The following is a 19,324-nucleotide window of genomic DNA, read 5'->3' on the forward strand; positions in this document are numbered from 1 at the left end:
GAAGTGATTGGCCTCCAAACTAAATTAAAAAAAAAAAAAAAAAAGCAAAAAAAAAAAATAAAAAAAATAAAATATAAAGAGAAATTTTTAAGTACATAAGCACATGATTAGCATTCTATGTAGATCTCTTAATTTCTTAATTTCCTATCATTTTTCCTTGTCGGTGTTTGCATGCTTAGTCATGCCTGACTCTGCAATTCATGGACTGTAGCCTGCCAGGCTCCTCTGTTCATGGGACTTCTCAGGAAGAATACTGAAGTGGGTTGCCATTTCCTTCTCCAGGGGATCTTCACATCCCAGAGACAGAACCCGTATCTCCTGCATTGGCAGGCAGATTCTTTACACATTGAGCCATCAGGACCTATATTTTATTTACATTAACCCACACCATTCTCCAGTACAAGCTTGACACGAGTTGTTCTGTCTGCTCTTCCTGCTTTTCTTCTGGGGTTTCCAATCTATGAATTCAGACTTGAGTGATGTAGCACATAAATCCTTTCTCAACCTCCCCCACCACATTATTTTCACCTCTGAAATAGACTAGGTCTCTCTTTTACCTGTGTTTCTCCAAAACTTAGTAGGAAGTAGCTGTATGTGCTTCATACATGCTTATTGAAGAAGTGACATTATTTGCTTTTCTATATGCCTTCTCCACCAGACTATACATTATCCCATATTTCTATATCCCCAGCTAAGAACACAGTGCCCAGCAGATAACTAGGTGCTTAATAAATGTTTGCCAACCAGTATATTAATGAATGATTAAGAGTTTCTGATATATGTGTTTCTTTTTCCAAAGACAAAAACAGGCTGATCTTCAAGTTCTGTTGTAATTGTGTCCTTTGATTCATTAGTGAGCTAGAGATTCCCACACAGTAAACAGATCGTTGAACTTAAGAGTGTCCCTAAGGATGCTTCTAAGGAGAAATGGTATCAAAGATGATGTGAAAGCAGAAAACAGTCTAGCAGGAGAATGGCAAAGCAGTTAGTGAAGAAAAATTATGGAGCTGATCCCACCGTCGCCTCTTTGAAATTCCCTATCCTCTAGTATCATTAATAATGAAAACACTTAGAATTCTGATTCTCTGGCAAAAGGGACTGAATGTATTTGCTACATGCCATTGTAGACCTAAATGGTTTGCTAATAGCACATACCTCACTTATCTTTACTACCTTCCTGTACTTCCTCAGTTAAACAGGTTACCTCTTTCAAGCAGCAACTCTGGTTTCCCTACAACCATTCTTCTACTCTGATTGCTTGGATAGGCGGAAACAAGTGAAACACTGAAATATATCAGGACTGAAAGGCTGTCTTCCTGCTCATGTAAGATTTATAGTGAACAGAAAGATTATGCTGAAAAGCGCCTTGAATCTTGCCCCCAGGACTATTTCTACCAAACAGTCATCTGTATTGAAATGGGAAAATAGCTATCTTCAGATCAAATAATTAGAACATGGAGCTATTGTATAGTAAAGGGCTCTTTCTATTTTTTCACACAGAATTTATTTCTTAGACTATTTGGAGTCTGTATCCAATGACAACAGAATTGAAACAACTTGAGAAAGTTAGCAGTGACAACACACATATGTACAAACCAATGAAGCCTGTATTATTCCAGACTTATATCCCTGACACATTGCATGTAAGCTGATTTTGTACAGTCAACTCTTTGCAACTCCAGGAACTGTAGCCTGCCAAGATCCTCTGTCCATGGGATTCTCCAGAAAAGAATACTGGAGTGGGTAGTCACTGCCTTCTCTAGGGGATCTTCCTGACCCAGGGATCGAACCCAGGTCTCCTGAATTGGCAGGCAGAATCTTTGCCATCTGAGCCACCAGGGAAGCCCCAATGATCAGAGAAGTGGTTACTTAAGGAGCTACTAGTTATTTAGTAAAGATAGCAAATCATTTTGAAAATTCATGTGAAATTTTTAATTTTGTTCATTTGATAAATATGAATATTACTTTAAGAGTAAATGTATATACTCATCTATATAGGGTGAGAATGGACACGTGTATATGTATAGTTGACTCACCCCACTGTGTATCTGAAACTATCACAACATTGTTAGTTGGCTATATTCCAATATAAAATTTAAAAAAGTAGAATGGGAATAATAACATGAATAAAACTGATAATTAGATTACCAATTAGGTGGACTAGATTAGACTGTCAGATGACAGGCATTGTTTTCAGAAACATTCAGGGTAAAATCTGTCACACATATAAATATCCAAATGAAATGATACAGTGTGAGGACAATATTGAGATAAGTGAATATAGTCACTTCTTAAAGTAAATTTGAATTTCCTGCCTCCCTGAAATGCCCAGTGTTTTGATATCCAGTTTCTTCCATAGATTATGAATGTGTATACTTACAGGTTTTTGGTTTTCTATAATGTCCTTCATTCATATTCCAGGATTTAAGCTCCTGACTATGGGCTGATTTTGTAGCCCATCATGGAATTCAATAATGATTCTGCTAAAGGTCATACATGTAGGCATCATTCAGAATTCCTTTATTAGCTTTCAGCTTCTATAGAATGGAATGAAGGTCAATCTGGATTGAAATTTTTCAATAATACTCAACAATGATATCCTAACTTTAAGAGTCATCTGTGCGGATTCTAGCAGAAATAAATCCTGGAGCATTGAAACCAAGTGAAATATTTCTTGGAATATAAGATGTTCATTTGGGCTCAAACATCCTACTGGAAATAGGCTAGAAATCTGATTTAACAAATAATTCAGTTCAGTTGCTCAGTTGTGCCCAACTCTCTGCAACACCCCATAGACTGCAGTACGCTGGGCATCCCTGTTCATCCCGACTCCCGGAGTTTACTCAAACTCATGTCCATTGAGTCAGTGATGCCATCCAACCTTCTCATCCTCTGTTGTCCCCTTCTCTTCCCACCTTCAATCTTCCCCAGCATCAGGGTCTTTTCAAATGAGTCAGTTCTTCGCATCAACTGGCCAAAGAACTGGAGTTTCTGTTTCAACATCAGTCCTTCCAATGAACACTCAGGACTGATCTCCTTTAGGATGGACTGGTTGAATCTCCTTGCAGTCCAAGGGACTCTCAAAAGTCATCTCTAACACCACAGTTCAAAAGCATCAATTCTTCAGCACTTAGCTTTCTTTGTAGTCCGTATCTCACATCCATACACGACTACTGGAAAAACCATAGCCTTGACTAGACAGACCTTTGTTGGCAAAGTAATATCTCTGCTTTTTAATATGTTGTCTAGGTTGGTCATAACTTTCCTTCCAAGGAGTAAGCGTTTTTTAATTTCATGGCTTCAGTCACCACCTGCAGTGATTTTGGAGCCCCCCAAAAATAAAGTCTGCCACTGTTTCCCCATCTATTTCCCATGAAGTGATGGGACCAGATACCATGATCTTAGTTTTCTGAATGTTGGGCTTTAAGCCAACTTTTTCTCTCTCTCTCTCACTTTCATCAAGAGGCTCTTTAGTTCTTCTTTGTTTTCTGCCATAAGGGTGGTGTTATCTGCATATCTGAGGTTATTGATATTTCTCCTAGCAATCTTGATTCCAGCTTGTGCTTCTTCCAGCCCAGCGTTTCTCATGATGTACTTCGCATGTAAGTTAAATAAGTAGGGTGACAATATACAGCCTTGACGTACTCCTTTTCCTATTTGGAACCAGTCTGTTGTTCCATGTCCAGTTCTAACTGTTGCTTCCTGACCTGCATACAGATTTCTCAAGAGGCAGGTCAGGTGGTCTGGTATTCCCATCTCTTTCAGAATTTTCCACAGTTTATTGTGATCCACACAGTCAAAGGCTTTGGCATAGTCAATAAAGCAGAAATAGATGTTTTTCTGGAACTCTCTTGCTTTTTTGATGATCCAGTGGATGTTGGCAATTTGATCTCTTGTTCCTCAAATAATAATTACTGGTTCCTCTGGTTCCTCAAACAAATAATTACTAAGATGCATTTTCTAACTGCTATTTGCTGAACTTAGGAATATGAATAGGACATGGACCCTACCATCAAGAAGCTCACAATCTGTTATGGGAGACATCAAACCAAAAGTCAATGTGATGAGAAAAAACAAGGCTGAGAACAAAGCCGTCTGGACGCTTATAAGTAGGAGTGTTTGCTTTTGTCCAACCTCACCTGGGAAGATTCGCAGATGACATAGCTTCTGTGGTTAGTTTTTGTGAAAGTTTTTCCTTTTATGTTTTATTTTTATGGGAATGGAAGAAGTAAACCTAGTATTTCTGAAAATTTAGTCTATCTTCCTTTGACCAATAAGTTCTTCTTGATCACTGGAGTCTGGAAAAATGGCAGCTGGCATCATTCATTCTATGTCTTGGGCATATTTGGCTTATAGAGCCTGAATTGTAGGACTTTGATATATTACTGCAAATACATTACAGATTCTAACCACCTTATTTTTCATCTGCCCTATGTGTTATTTGTGAAAAGCACACTGTGTGTTAGGCAAAGAACAGAGTAAGCAAACGCTGCTGTCTCTGCTTCCCAGAGATTTATCGGCAAATAGAATTATAACTGAGTCCCAGATATTGCTGTTTCTGATCATCAGTCATCTGTGTGGTCAAGACCACCATACAGATAGATTTGCTAAGTGTCTGGTCTAATTTTGAATTGTAAGTTAGACACTTTTAATTTTTAAAACTAAGCATTAACTCTTTTGGAGAATTGTAATGCAAAGATAAAGATAGGACACAACTCAGTCAGATAAAAGGCACCCTAATAGCTGAAAGGTTTAATACAGTTATTAATACATTACAACCAGGCAATACTCAGGGCCCAAAGGAGTAAACCCTATGTCTATTTAAAGATAAATAAATAAATAATAATTTTTATTATTTTTTAATAATAATTAAATTCTGCTCTGAATTGTGGGGATGGCCTATACATCAGGGTTTCCCAATCCCCTGGACCCCAGTCGTGGCCTGTTAGGAACTGGGCCACACAGAAGGAGGTGAACGACAGGTGAGCAAGTAAATTTCATCTGTATTTACAGCTGCTCCGGATAGTTGGATGGCATCACTGACTCAATGGACATGAGTCTGAGCAAGCTCCAGGAGATGGTGAAGGACAGGAAAGCCTGGCGTGCTGCAATCCATGGAGTCACAAAGAGTCAGACACGACTGAGCAACTGAACAACAACCCCATCACCCCATCGCTCTCCCATCACCCCCAGGTGGGACCATCTAGCTGCAGGAAAACAAGCTCAGGGCTCCCACTGATACTGCATTATGGTGAATTGTATAATTATCTCATTATATATCACAAGGTAATAAGAACAAAGTCCATAATAAATGTAATACACTTGAATCACCCTGAAACCGTCACCCCACTCCCAGTCTGTGGAAAAATTGTCTTCCATGGAAACAGTCCCTGGTGCCAAAAAGATTGGGGACCACAGCTATACATGACAGATATTTGGGAAAACTTTAGTCCAACTTCCTCATTTATGTATAAGAAAATACAGAATATCAAAATAGTTTTCTTCCCTATTGCTAAACCTGTTTATCTCCCTGGGTTTTTGGAGTTTTGTTAGTGGCATTATCAACTATGCAGTTGTCTAAGTATAACACTCTTGGATCAATTCTGACACTTGTTTTTTCCTCACCAGTTATATCAGGTCAGTTGTCACTGCTCAAGTTCAAGTTCTCATTGTCTCTCATCCAAACCTCTGAAATAGGATTATGTTCTCTATACAGATGATCGCTTTCTTAATCTTACCCTAATCTATTCTCATGCTCTGCATTTTTAATTTTAACCGTAAATGTGATCTGGTCATTTTTCTCACAGTCTTAAAAGACTTCTTGTAATTCTTAAAACACTTTCCTGGCTTGCGTCAGTTAAGGCCCTAGCAGGAAACAGCTGATATACTCCAATTGGGAAATGTGAGGTGTGTTCGATAAAATGATAATTTGCAAAGGTGTGGCCAGAATATAAAGAAACCATAGAGGATGTGGCAATAGGCTGGCCAGTGACATCAGGCCTGTTCCCAGCCTAGACTGGAAGGAGGAAGTCTGAGAAGAGGTACAGCGGGGGTCTGCATAGGGCCCCTCATGGACCCATCACTGCTACCAGACGGCTAGAACGGTGCTGGGGCCACAGTCCAGGCTGGAGCCAGGACTGTGAATACCCAGCCCCCTCTCTCTTTCCTCCCTCAAGATGCGCTCCACTTCAACCGAACATAATATAAATTCAAATGACAAGGGAGCCCATTAATGCAATCCATACAGGCCAGTTCTCTAGACCTTGTGGGGACAGAGATAGGCAGCACTTACCCCAACTTTATCAATAAATTGAAAACTACTTCATAGTCATTCAAAACCCTTAACCACCTCTCTACCACATACTTTTACCACAAGAGTAATGTAACTTGTTACCCTCCATAATCTATAGCGATGTCAGCCAACTGAGAAACTTTAAGTTTCCACATTATCTTTTATTTTCAGCAATGTTCTTTCCTCATCTCTACCTAGTTTTTTCATCCTTTCAGGCTTTATATAAATGTTTCTTTCCCCTCGCAGCCCTCTTCATCCATCTGAATTGCATCTCCCCAGAATACATCGCCTCTTTGTGATATACACCAAGACATATGCCATGCCCCACTCACACCACTCTGAATAAAAGGGGTTCTGAAATCCCCAGGCACAGGGTAGGGAATGGGACTCCTCTGAGAGGTGCAGAGATGTGATCTGCCTGGGACAAAGGCTCTTCTTCCTTTGAGGTCTTTTTAATGGGCCTGTTCTATCATTTCAAGACAAGAGACAAAGGTGAGGATTAAGGGAAAAGAATAGGTGGCATGGTATTCTTTAAAAAAGAGAGAGAGAGAGAGAATAAAAGGAAGGAGGAGCAAGCGGAGAAATCATCATGATCACATATGGTCCAATCCTGTTTTTAAGGGAAAGATTTCAAAACCCTGCTCTCCATTTTCCTTTTCTAGCTCAAAGTAAACATTTAGCAGAACATTTGACAGAACATGGCCAATACATGCACAAAGGCCTGAGACTAGGGAGTTAGGTTTGTGCATCTTAACAGCTGTACTTCTTTTGGGCAAACACATATGTGGAGAGAGCAAAGGTTTGCAAGCATTGGGAGGTGACCTTAGTCATTGCTGCTGGTGGAATTCCAGTTTGCTAAGGCTAAGAATTCATTTCCGGGACCAAAGACAGGCTCACTAGTGACATTCTAGCTGCAAGAGCAGCTGAATGCCTTGAGGCACAGAGTAAGTAATTTTTGGTTTTGGCTAAGGATAAATATTCATTACTGAGCCCAGTTTAGGTCTAGCCAAGGATCACAAACTAGGAGAGAAGCAAAACTTCCGCCCCCAAAGAAACACATTATCATACAAGGTGTTAGCAGTGGGAAAGGCTCTGGGAGAAAGAATAATAATATAGAGACAGATATTTTATTTGGCCATCAAGGCCACTCATTCATAAATCTCAACCAAGAACATCTGCACTTTGCATGGGCAGCTGGTATACCTTTTTGGATACTAGTCACCCTCTTTCTTATCAGAAATATAAACAATTACTATTTTGATCATTCTTTCCTTCCATTTTATCCCCAAAGTATTTTGTTTTACATTTCTACCTTTACACATGCCATAGGCAAATAAATACATTACTATAATGGAGTATGAGTCAGAAAGCATATAAGATGATAATAACCATATATATATCTATATCTATCTATCTATATATCTTTGAGCTTTTCAAGACCAGCACATAGGAAGTCTTAATATATGTTCACGGCATTGAATCAAGAGGCATTTCCAAGATCATATTCAGGTCTTATAATTTCCTACTCAGTAATATTTTTACAGTTGTACATACTTATAATCCCATGAAATTACTTAGAAAGTTTTTAGAAAGACATAGACCTATCTTATTTCTCAGCATAACTGAATGAAATAGGTCTGTTAATTTTTAACATCTGTTAGTGTATTTATTAAATCAACACAACCCTTTAGGAGTAAGTGCCACAAGACAACATAATAAACAGCTATTTATTGCGTATTTTTCCCCAGGCACAGATGATGTAATCCAAAATAGGAAAGCAGTGGGTGTTATGTGGCTTTAGGAAAGTAAGGATAAATAGTCCACTATTTATTTGTGTTCTTTAATATTGGTTTCCTGGTGTAGGTGGGATTGTCACAGCTATTTTGTATTAACTGCAAACAACTCTAGAAGTTAATACAAATTTGTTGCATCCTCTAAAGATGTGAGAGTTGGACCATAAAGAAAGCTGAGTGCCAAAGAATTGATGCTTTTGAATTGTGGTGTTGAAGAAGACTCTTGAGAGTCCCTTGGACTGCAAGGAGATCCAACCAGTCCATCCTAAAGGAGATTAGTCCTGGGTGTTCATTGGAAGGACTGATGTGAAGCTGAAACTTCAAAACTTTGGCCACCTGATGCGAAGAGCTGGCTCATTTGAAAGGACCCTGCTGCTGGGAAAGATAGAAGGCAGGAGGAGAAACAGACGACAGAGGATGAGATGGTTGGATGGCATCACTGACTCAATAGACATGGGTTTGGGTGGACTCCGGGAGTTGGTGATGGGCAGGGAGGCCTGGCGTGCTGCAGTTCATGGGGTTGCAAAGAGTTGGACATGACTGACTGACTGAACTGAACTGAACTCTCATGAGGAAAAATCTGGTGGATTTTGGACTGTGAGGCCAGGTGTAGTAGATACCTTTCAGAGACCTTTCAGGATGACCACCATCATCCTTACCATGGGGCATTTATGGGGTCCCAGCAGCCATATTTGTACAGTTGATCTTGCCCCATAACTCACCCATAGTTGATTTAACCAGAAATGGGATCTTGACCCAAGTGGGCTAATCAAAGGGTCTTCCTTTGGAATATGGAATAGAGATAGGAAAACAAAGATATAGTCTCTCCACAGGCCTGGGGGCACAATGAATAACATCCATCCTCAAGGCAATACCTTTTTGTTATATACACAGAGTAAAGGCAGTATGTCTTCAGAGAGAGAATCACCAAGAGCGAAGCAAAAAGCAGCAGAGATGAGAAGCAGAATACCACAGGGTCCAGGCCTTCCTGAGGCCTGATCTCTTTATTCCTACCCTTGAGCTCTCTAAGACATGTGCACTGTTACACTAAATTCTTTATTTTGATTAAGGTGCTTGAGATGCTTTCTTCCCCTGCAATCAGTGTCCTCACTCATACATTTGCTGGCAAGTAGCTAACAGAAAGGTCAGAGAATGTATAATAAAATCTAGGAACTGCATCTCTAAAAACAACTTTAAGAGGCTTGTTGTTGTGTTTAGCATTGTCTGAGCACACAGTGCTCCATCCTGTGTTTTTTAGAAATGAATACAAAAAAGTTTCAAGTCACTGAAGGATCTCTTATGCTACAGATTCTTTTTATAAAATCTAATGAAAAATAGTAAGGTTAAGGTTTATTTAGAGAAGGTGATACATTTCCTGCTTACATTAATTCCTGCCTATCTCAAAGTTTTGGTATTATTTTCAAGATGAGTCATTGTTATCATGTAGCTATCTCCCAGCCAAACATTCTAACTTGCTTTAGGGCTTAAATGATTTTTTTGCAAAAAGACATTTAAAAAAGTTAATGTGCAACATTTTAATTGAAAAGTCATCAGTAGACATGAGCAATATTTCTGGTGATGACCGGAAGTATGGATAATATTAAAGTACAGACAGTCTTCAATAGGTGTATATTGGATATGTTATGCATATGATGCTAGAAACTGGGAATGTAAAGATAAGGAATGGTTAAGATGGAAATTGTTCAGTAATGACACTACAAAATGGTGTTGTAACAGTCTCCTTGAGGATAACATTCTGACAACTCAGTAACTAACCCTGAAGGGATACCAGGCTATTTTTCAGTTCAGTTCAGTTCAGTCGCTCAGTCGTGTCCAACTCTTTGCAACCCCATGAATCGCAGCACACCAGCCTCCCTGTCCATCACCAACTCCCGGAGTTTACTCAAACTCATGTCCATCGAGTCGGTGATGTCATCCAGCCATCTCATCCTCTGTCATCCCCTTCTCCTCCTGCCCCCAATCCCTCCCAGCATCAGGGTCTTTTCCAATGAGTCAACTCTTCGCATGAGGTGGCCAAAGGATTGGAGTTTCAGCTTCAGCATCAGTCCTTCCAATGAACACCCAGGACTGATCTCCTTTAGGATGGACTGGTTGGTAGTATCAAAAATACATGTGTTTCTATAGCTCTGCTAGGCATATTGTGTGAAATGCCACACACTTTAGAGGAATGCTAACACTTCCCAAGGGTAGGGTGTGTGTGGAGGGTGGAGTTGGTGGAGAATCAAACTTGCTGCAGTGGTCTTTGAGCCTTGCCACTTGAGTTAGCTCTAAAATCATTTAGAAAAATATGCATCTCCTTTTACAGTTTTATTTTAATGTCTAAAAATTGTATTGAGTCAATTTCTAGACAGGTTGATAAGAAATTGGGGGTCACTGAGGAGGGGATAGGGGTCTGGGGCTCTCAAGGAGGAGAAAAGGACAAACTTTTTTTTTTTTCTTACAGTCCTTAGTTTTAGTTTTTTTTTCCTTAAGCCCAGAGCTGATGATTACACAACAAAACAACTCAGCTTAAACTCTGTACTAAGGATTATATAACAACAATGTATCCTGCTTGAGGATATGTTTCTCCTTCTTGAGAACCTTCTGACTAATCCTGTTATCTTAAAATGTAAATTGTGGGAATGGGTCTAGTAAGACCTTTACAATCTTGGGACATTCTTTTGATTTATTGTAATAACCAATTTAAAAAGTATATAGCTCCCTTGGTAAGACTAGTGAGGGGGCACTCTCCATCCCCTTCTGATGTCTTTGTCAGAAGCTTTCTTTGTTTTCACTGTAATAAAACTTCTGCCACACAAGAGCCCTGAGTGGTCAAGCCTGGTCTCTCATCCTGAAGCTAAATCTTCTTCAGAGATCAAGAATCCGGTATTGTTCACAGTAAGCTGTAAGTTTAGTGGTTGCAAAGAAAAGAATTTCTGGAATATTTTATATTGAGTTCTTTAAATTATGGAATTTGCCTACCATCTCATCTAAGTGACAAAGCCAGTCGTGCCAACTATCCAATCAACTAACTCAAACTTAATTTTCAGATAAAGCTGACTTATTGTTAAATTTAAATACATATGTTAAAACATGTACCAGGGAATCTAAAAAAAGAAATGATACAAATGAATTTATTTAGAAAACTGAAACAGACTCACAAACATAGAAAACAAACTATGGTTTGTTACGGTTACCAAAGGGGAAAGGGGTGGGTAAGGGATAAATTAGGAGTTGGGGATTTAACAGATACACACTTGTTTAGTTGCTAAGTTGTACCCCCCTCTTTTGCAACCCCATGGACTGTAGCCTGTCAGACTCTTACTTCTATATGTAAAATAGATAAACAGGTCCTACTGTATAGCACAGGGAACTATATTTGATACCTTGTAAAAACCTGTAATGGAAAGTAATCTGGAAGAAAATATATGTATATATACATATAACTGAGTCACTTTGCTATACACCAGATACTAACACCACACTGATAAACAACTGTACCTCAATTAAGAAAAAAATCATGATTTCAAATTCTAAGTGAGAAAGGAGAGAAAGAGGAAAAGAGATCTCTCAGGCTGGGCTGCGGTGCCACCTACATTTGCCTTAGAGGTCTCTCCATAGTCCAGAATATACAGGTTGTCCAATATGAATCTGGAGAAGGTGTGAAACTTAAGGTTCTTTTTGAGGACTTCTGCTGGTTGTGTTCATATGAAAACTTATTTATATAGTGCAATGATTAATTTTATGTGTCAACTTGATTGGGCTGTGGAGCCCTATCGTTTGCTCAAACAACACTCCAGATGTTACCGTGAAGGACTTCTCAGATGTCATGAGCACTTACAGTCAGCCAACTTTAAGATTACTACCTCTATTGTGAGTGGGGCTCATTCACTTATTTGAACGCATTAGGAGTAAAGGCTGAGATTTCTTAAAAAAGAAAGAATTCTGCCGCAGGATTACAACAGAGAAATCCTACCTGTGTTTCCAGTCTGATAGCTTGTCTGAAAGATTCTAGACTCATGCTTACACTATCAACGCTTACTTGACTTTCCAGCTTGCAGGCCTGCCCTGCAAGTTTCATGCTTGCCAGTCCCCATATTACATGAACAAATAAATCCTTCTCTCTTAATATATTATAATCTTATTAATACAATTAAATGTGATTATCTCATTAATATTAATAAACAATTTTATAATCCATATTGCATAAATGTAATATATTAATATATAATTCTTTATATGGAGATATGTTAATTTTTAAGATATCTTAATATATTGTATACTGACATATTTAAACATAATAAGATAATATATTAATATGATAGTTATATAATAATTACTAATTATTGTATAGGTTTTATATATTTATACATTAAATATAAATATATTATGTATTTGATATTTGATAAAAATATTTAAAATATTTGATATCAAATATTATGTATTTGATATTAAAATGTATTTGATATATACATTTGATATGTATTTGTATTTGATATATACACACAGAAGGATAGAAACAACAGGATATCTAGCTAGCTAGCTTTCTATCTTTTTATCTATTTTTTTGTTTCTCTGGAAAATGCTACTATATATAGTAGCACAAAGCCAGTATTTCACTTAGTAACATTGTTTCTTTTTTCCCCCACTACCTTAAGTCCAGACTTATTTTCATTCATGTTTGTATCCACATTGTCTGGCATATTTTAGGCACATAAGAAACAAAGAATTAATAGATGAGTAAGATCTTAATAGTAATGGATTAAAACATCATATCTTTTTTCCTAATGAACACTATAATTTTATAATAAATGTGCCTTAATTGATGATATCAAGTTTGGTGTCTGCTAATCAACATGACTGCAGGCTGGAGATCCGAGGAGAATTCAAGCAGGAGGCACATGTAAGTTGGCACCAAGGAACAGGCAGTTTATCCAGGGCTCTGTGACACATTGGCTTGCAGCAAATCTAAATTTCTGACCACAAATACAGGTGTGCACGAGACGATGCGTTCCTTTAATTTCTTAAAATTTCATGAAATCTTATTTTGAGCCCTTATCTTGTTTAGTTCATGGGAAAGTCAACCGCTTTCATTACTGGGGGATGTGATGTGTTTCTCATTCAGATGTAGAAGATGGGTATGGGGTAGGAAGCCCCAGAATCCTGAAGGGCACAGTAGGGAGTGAGGTCTTAATCATGCATGAGTCTAGCCCAGGGTCTCTCCAGGTACGCAGCTCTCAGCCTCGGATCTGCCTGCCGCCGAGGACATGGAGGCTTGGTCTGGGCACTGGTGCAAGACCTCCCTGAGCAAGCTGAGAAAGCGTCTCTTTGAAAGATCTGCTGCCAACCCTAAGCACTGCCAGAAAGTGGGACATCCATCACCTTGTGCATCTTTCATTTGGGCTGAACATCAGGTTTTGTTATTTGGTGTCATCAAAAATGTTCCTAACGTAATCAGAAAAGTAAACGTATGGGTTTTTATTTAAAAACTACTAATCATTAAATAGCTTAGGCTTTCTTCCCAGAAAAATAAATCCATGAAGTATGGAAAACTAAAGTTACCTGAATGTAACACGGAATGAAAGAAAAATATAACAAATAAAATGTTTCAGAAAATTGGTCTGCCAGAACAATCGAAGGCATCACTTACCTTACTGGTACTTTTCTGTTGGCAAGAAAACACAAGACCGCCAGTGTAATATGAGCTATCAGGAAAGCTAATCCAATACCCAGGAGGGCCCATATATCTGGAATTTCAAACCAATGAAAAAAATGTAAATATTCAGTGAAAAATATTAACAGACTCCAAAATTCAAGTGATTTTGGTCACAATGTCACTTACTGTTCTGAGTGTTCGTAAAATCAGCAGTCGGTGGGTTAACCTTGATGTTGCAACGATTTCCCTTCCAACCTTGTGCACATCTGCAAATGAGATAAAATGTGATAGTTGGGAAAAAAAAAAAAAAAAAGAAGAAGAAGAAGAAGTGGAAACATATTTTAGCAGTACTGTCATGGAATAAAACAATGAATGTTAAAAAATAATGAAATACCAGGAATGTGGGTAACTTTGATATGAAACCAAAAATGCTAAAGCAAAGCAAAAAAAAAATTAAATTTTATTATTTTCACATTATTGTGTAAGAGAATTTTTTTTCCAGTATTTATTCCCTCCTTGTTTTATCTGTAAGGTGGGGGCTTGATATCTTTACCTATTTGGTGGGAACCATATTTCATATATTGGAATATATTTCCTTCGATTTCTGTGTTCCACAGTTCCTTTGATTACTGTGGCAGACCAATTCCATATTTCCATATGTTGGAAAAGGCCCTGATGCTGGGAAAGATTGAAGGCAGGAGGAGAAGGGGACGACAGAGGATGAGATGTTTGGATGACATTACTGACTCGATGAACTTGAATTTGAGCAAGCTCAGGGATTTGGTGATGGACAGGGAAGCCTGGCGCGCTGCAGTCCATGGGGTCTCTCAGACATGACTGAGCAATGGAACTGAACTGATGGTGGGAACAAGACTCATTTCTTGTTTTCAAAAGCTGACTTCATTTATCACCAGTGCCCAATACTACTTTACTTTTTCATTTGTCTCAAAATCTAAAGCTAGCACATTTTTCAATAGTGAATGGATTTAAGTTCTTTCAGATACCAATAGAGAATATTCAAATAATAGATTAACATAAATATAAATCAGAGAGTATTTTTATTTCTCATTATAAGGGGATGATCCTTCAATTTCATAGATGTGGAATCAGATTAATAATCAAATTGGAAATACCATCAATCCTATAGGATTTCACTATCTCTGCTTTATTTAGGGTCATACGTGATGAAATTTATAACACTGGGAATATCTGCTCTGATATGGATTGCCTTCAGAAAGTTCAGAGCTGGAGACTAACTCGTGCCTCAAAGGGAAACGAGGTTTATTTCTAAGCAGCGTAAGTGTCAGAATTTCTCTGGTAGAATGCGTTTGCATATAAATGTGAAAGCTTATATATACATTCTTGTTTACCAGAAATAACAAGATACAAATTAAGAAGGGTTTGGTTGAGTTTCCTGCCAAGTTCATAGTACATGTGACAAAATTGGATTAAAAACTGGCTTTTGAATGCATGTTTTTAAAAGCTATGTGTTAGAAGCAATGTTTCTTCAGCACACAGTTAATTTGTTTTCTCAATCTCTCTTTTGATTTTGAAAATCTGAATAACCAATAGCAATTTCTTCAAAAAAGCAATAGCTTCCTTAAATATAAAAAGCTTAGAGGTTCAAGGGGGCCCATAAGAATGCCTTCTTTCCTTAGTAAATATTCTTTAAAAAGTAGAAATTAAGGCAATTTAGTTGTTTTTGAAGTCTCTATTCAAATTAAAATAAATTAGAAATGTTTAAGATCAGAGTCTATTTGCTTTTTTACTCTCATAAACCTTAATAAGTGTTCTTTATCAGTTCTCAGGTTGGCAGTGTGAATCAACATGTCAGTCTTTCACATTTTGCCTTAGACTGACTTGATCTAAGACATTTGACAAAGATCTGTATTTTCTAGCAGTCATGTACAGATGTGAGAGCTGGACCATAAAGAAGGCTGAGTGCTGAAGAATTGATGCTTTTCAAATCATGGTACTGGAGAAGACTCCTGAGGTTCCCTTGAAATGCAAGGAGATCAAACCAGTGAATCCTAGAGATCACTGAGATTTTTTTTTAAAGACTAGGCATCCTCTCTATTCCTTTTCATGTGCAATCTGAACTTTAGATATCTTATTCAACTATTTATTTTTTACTAGCAAATCATCAATAGTAGCATACCAAATGAAAAATAAGAGACTGACTTTTCCTGAAGAAGCAAGGCACAGATTGTTATTCTCAGTGACAGCATTCTGGGTAGTTTTACAGTTGTTGGGGACAGAGGGTAAAGGCTCTTGTGGGGAGAAAAAGGGAAAGTAGATGATCTAGGGAAGAACCTGGTGTGCTTTGCTTAAGCAAATGCCAACCAGAGGATAACAGTCCAGGTGGGGCGTTCCTGGCACAGCTGTGAAAAGCTGGGTGCCTGGTAGAGTCGAGTGGGTGTGGGGAGTCCTGTGTAACTGTCTGATGCCAAGAGTGAGATCCCTAAAAGAATGGGGCAATGAGATTCACCCTATTTGCTTGAAAATTAAGGACCAAATAATCCTTTCTAGGTAATGTTTTAGTTATATAATCATTAGACAAGATTGAAAGCAATGGTGATTCCACCTCTTGTATAACCCAACAAGATCTATTAATATAAGGATGATAAACATTATATAATATTCGTGCTAAAGACTAGGATTATTGTTGTTGTTTAGTCACTAAGTCGTATCTGACTCATTTGCTACCCCATCGACTATAGCTTGCCATGCTCCTCTGTCCATGGGATTTCCCAGGCTAGAATACTGGAATGGGCTGTATTTCCTTCTCTAGGGGATCTTCCTGACTCAGAGATGAAACCCGCATCTCTTGCGTCTCCTGCACTGTAGGCGGATTCCTTACCAATGAGCCAACAGGGAAGCCAAAGACTAGGATATCTCAGTCTAAATGAGAAGGCTTGTTTTGTTTTAATGTCAAGAAGAAAAGAAATGTCAGATGTGATGAGATTATTCTGGAGTTCTTTTTCATACTGAATCATAGGAAACAGTTTAATAAAAAAAAATTACCTGTTAAGCTTGATAACATGTCAAAAATAACTTGTTTTTATTCAGAAAGTACACATAAGCAAAAAGTTTTTGAGAAAATTTAATTTATTCCGAATTAATATGAGGCTGTGTGTTTTCTCATTTATTTCATATACCTAATGAGTTTAACAATGGAGCATTTCAGCCTTATCTTTTGTTGTTCAGTTGCTCAGTCATTTCCAACTCTGTGTGACCCCATGGACTGTAGCACACCAGGCTTTCCTGTCCTTCACTACCTCCCAGAGCTTGCTCAGACTCATATCTATTGAGTTGGTGATGCCACCCAACCACCTCATCCTCTGTCGTCCCCTTCTTCTGTTTTCAATCTTTCCCAGGATCAGGGTCTTTTCCAATAAGTCGGCTCTTTGCATCACGTGGTCAAAGTATTGGAGCTTCAGGTTCAGCATCAGTCTTTCCAATGAATATTCAGGACTGATTTCCTTTAGGATGGACTGGTTTGATCTCCTTGCAGTCCAAGGGATTCTCAAGAGTTTTCTCCAACACCACAGTTCAAAAGCATCAATTCTTAATCACTCAGCTTTCTTTATGGCCCACTTCTCACATCCATACATGATGACTGGAAAAACCATAGCTTTGACTATACAGACCTTTGTCAACAAAGTGATGTCTCTGCTTTTTAGTATGCTGTTAGGTTTGTCATAGCTTTTCTTCCAAGGGGCATTTGGAAGCATTTCAGCCTTGTTTTAGAACAATGGAAGTTCAAGCTGCTACTCAGTTGTCATGTATGTTATGACTGCCTGCCCCAAATTCATTGAAACACCCATCTGCCTTCCCTTCCCTCCATCAGATTATAAGCACTTCTATGGTTTGGCTGAGATGAAACCCCAGCCTGTCTCTAGGGCTATCTCATTTTCCTTGGTGCAGTGTTTTGCCTCAGGACCCTGTCCATCGCCAGACAGCATTCCCAGTCAACAGGGATTTGTTCATAGACAGATATGGACATGAGTTGTCCAGAAATTATTCTGTCACCAGTGGGTACACATTGATGGATATTTGTGGTAAGAATTCTCCTCTGCCCAATTCTGATGTGAAAAAGGAAGAATACAGCCCTATAAAGCTACCATTTTGCTATAAAAGCCAGCCTGAGGATAAAATAACCTAATGGGAAGACATAGCCTAGGAAATCATAGAGAAAGGGAGAAACAATCTTAATGGCGTTTCAAACTTTTCAGTCTGTTCCTGTTTCAAGTCTGCTCTGCATTCAGACTTTTTAGATACATGAGTCAATAAATTCCTTTATCATTTGAGCTGGTTTGAGTTTGGTCTTCTATTAGGAGCACACATGCAAAATCCATTTTCCTACTCTTCCATTTTGATCCCTGAAGATCTCCTCATTAAATCAATAATCCCTTATTCTTAAAATATTTATTGAATATCTACTACATACAAGATAGTCTGCTACATAGAAAAAGGATGGACAAGATATGCTAGAGAATTGGCAGGAGCATAAAATCAGGAGATAAAAACCTTTTTTAAACATAAATAAGAAACAGAAAACAAAATATATGAGGTAAAAGAAAGGGAAAGAAAAATGCTAAAGGAGAAGATGAAAAAACTGCTTCCAGAATCTATTTCTCCAGACTCAGAAAGTGAAAAATGTGCAATCACAACTAGACATGTATGGAACAAGTGATTTATTAAAGTGTATTTATTCCAGAGCATGAAGTGTTTATATATGTATTATATAACAATGAGTCAGAAAAAGTGGTCATCTGAGTATGTAGAAACCATCATGACTGATGGGATCTGGACAGATATGTCTGAATTATGTTCAAGTTGTTAATGGGATACTAATCTAGCCTCTAGATTTCCCAGACTGAAGTATATTTTTTTGGAAATACTTATTCTATAGTTTTTTAAGTCTGCAAAAGGGAACTTCCTTCAGAAGGGAGGGATTTTTTTTTTTTTTTTTGAAGGGAGGGATTTTGAATCCAGTGCAGATTAATCATTTAGCATTCTAGTAGTAGACTTGTTTTTCTTTTTACTAGATACGTTTACAGTAACATTTTATGATTATTAAAATTATGAATATTGTTATAGGAACTGATATCATTCTACAATGACATTCATGCTTTAGAAAACTACAACATACTAAACCCAATGGGGATTGGATTGAGCACCTCCTATGTGCTAAACAATATTCTAAATACTTAAATATATTATTTGTGATATACCCATGCTACAGGACACAAGTTATTTCCCCATTTCATAGCTGAGAAAATAAAGGCCCAGAGTGGCTGAGCAGTAAGTCCCCAAAGGTGCTCTGTGAAAAAGCCCTTACACTGTATCTCTCTGGCTCTCAGCTGATGCCCTGTTTACTATATGGTTTTGCTCCCCACATTCTTCCTAAAGTTGGAATATAATTGTTTATAATTGCAGTTAACTTCACAACATTTGCCTGTTAGGAGAGAAACACTGGGGACACAGGTCTGATCTTCATTGTCCGAAACGTCCATTTATCACATTAAGTTTTACTCTGCAAACATCTAGGTGTAGAGGAGGCAGATGTGGTGCTGAGAA

General features: G+C 38.1%; 1 protein-coding gene across 1 annotated transcript in view; it reads right to left on the reverse strand.

The window, feature by feature from the left end:
* Positions 1 to 19,324, reverse strand: part of MALRD1 (MAM and LDL receptor class A domain containing 1) — a 512,454-nt gene that overhangs the window by 16,683 nt on the left and 476,447 nt on the right. The window contains exons 37-38 of the mRNA XM_043480161.1: positions 13,928 to 14,007; positions 13,736 to 13,832 (exon numbers count right to left, since the gene is read on the reverse strand). Of these exons, the coding sequence (XP_043336096.1) occupies positions 13,736 to 13,832; positions 13,928 to 14,007 (177 nt within the window). The remainder of the gene's footprint in view (positions 1 to 13,735; positions 13,833 to 13,927; positions 14,008 to 19,324) is intronic.

The sequence above is a fragment of the Cervus canadensis genome, chromosome 10 (assembly GCF_019320065.1).
Source record: "Cervus canadensis isolate Bull #8, Minnesota chromosome 10, ASM1932006v1, whole genome shotgun sequence".
Lineage (NCBI taxonomy): Eukaryota > Metazoa > Chordata > Mammalia > Artiodactyla > Cervidae > Cervus > Cervus canadensis.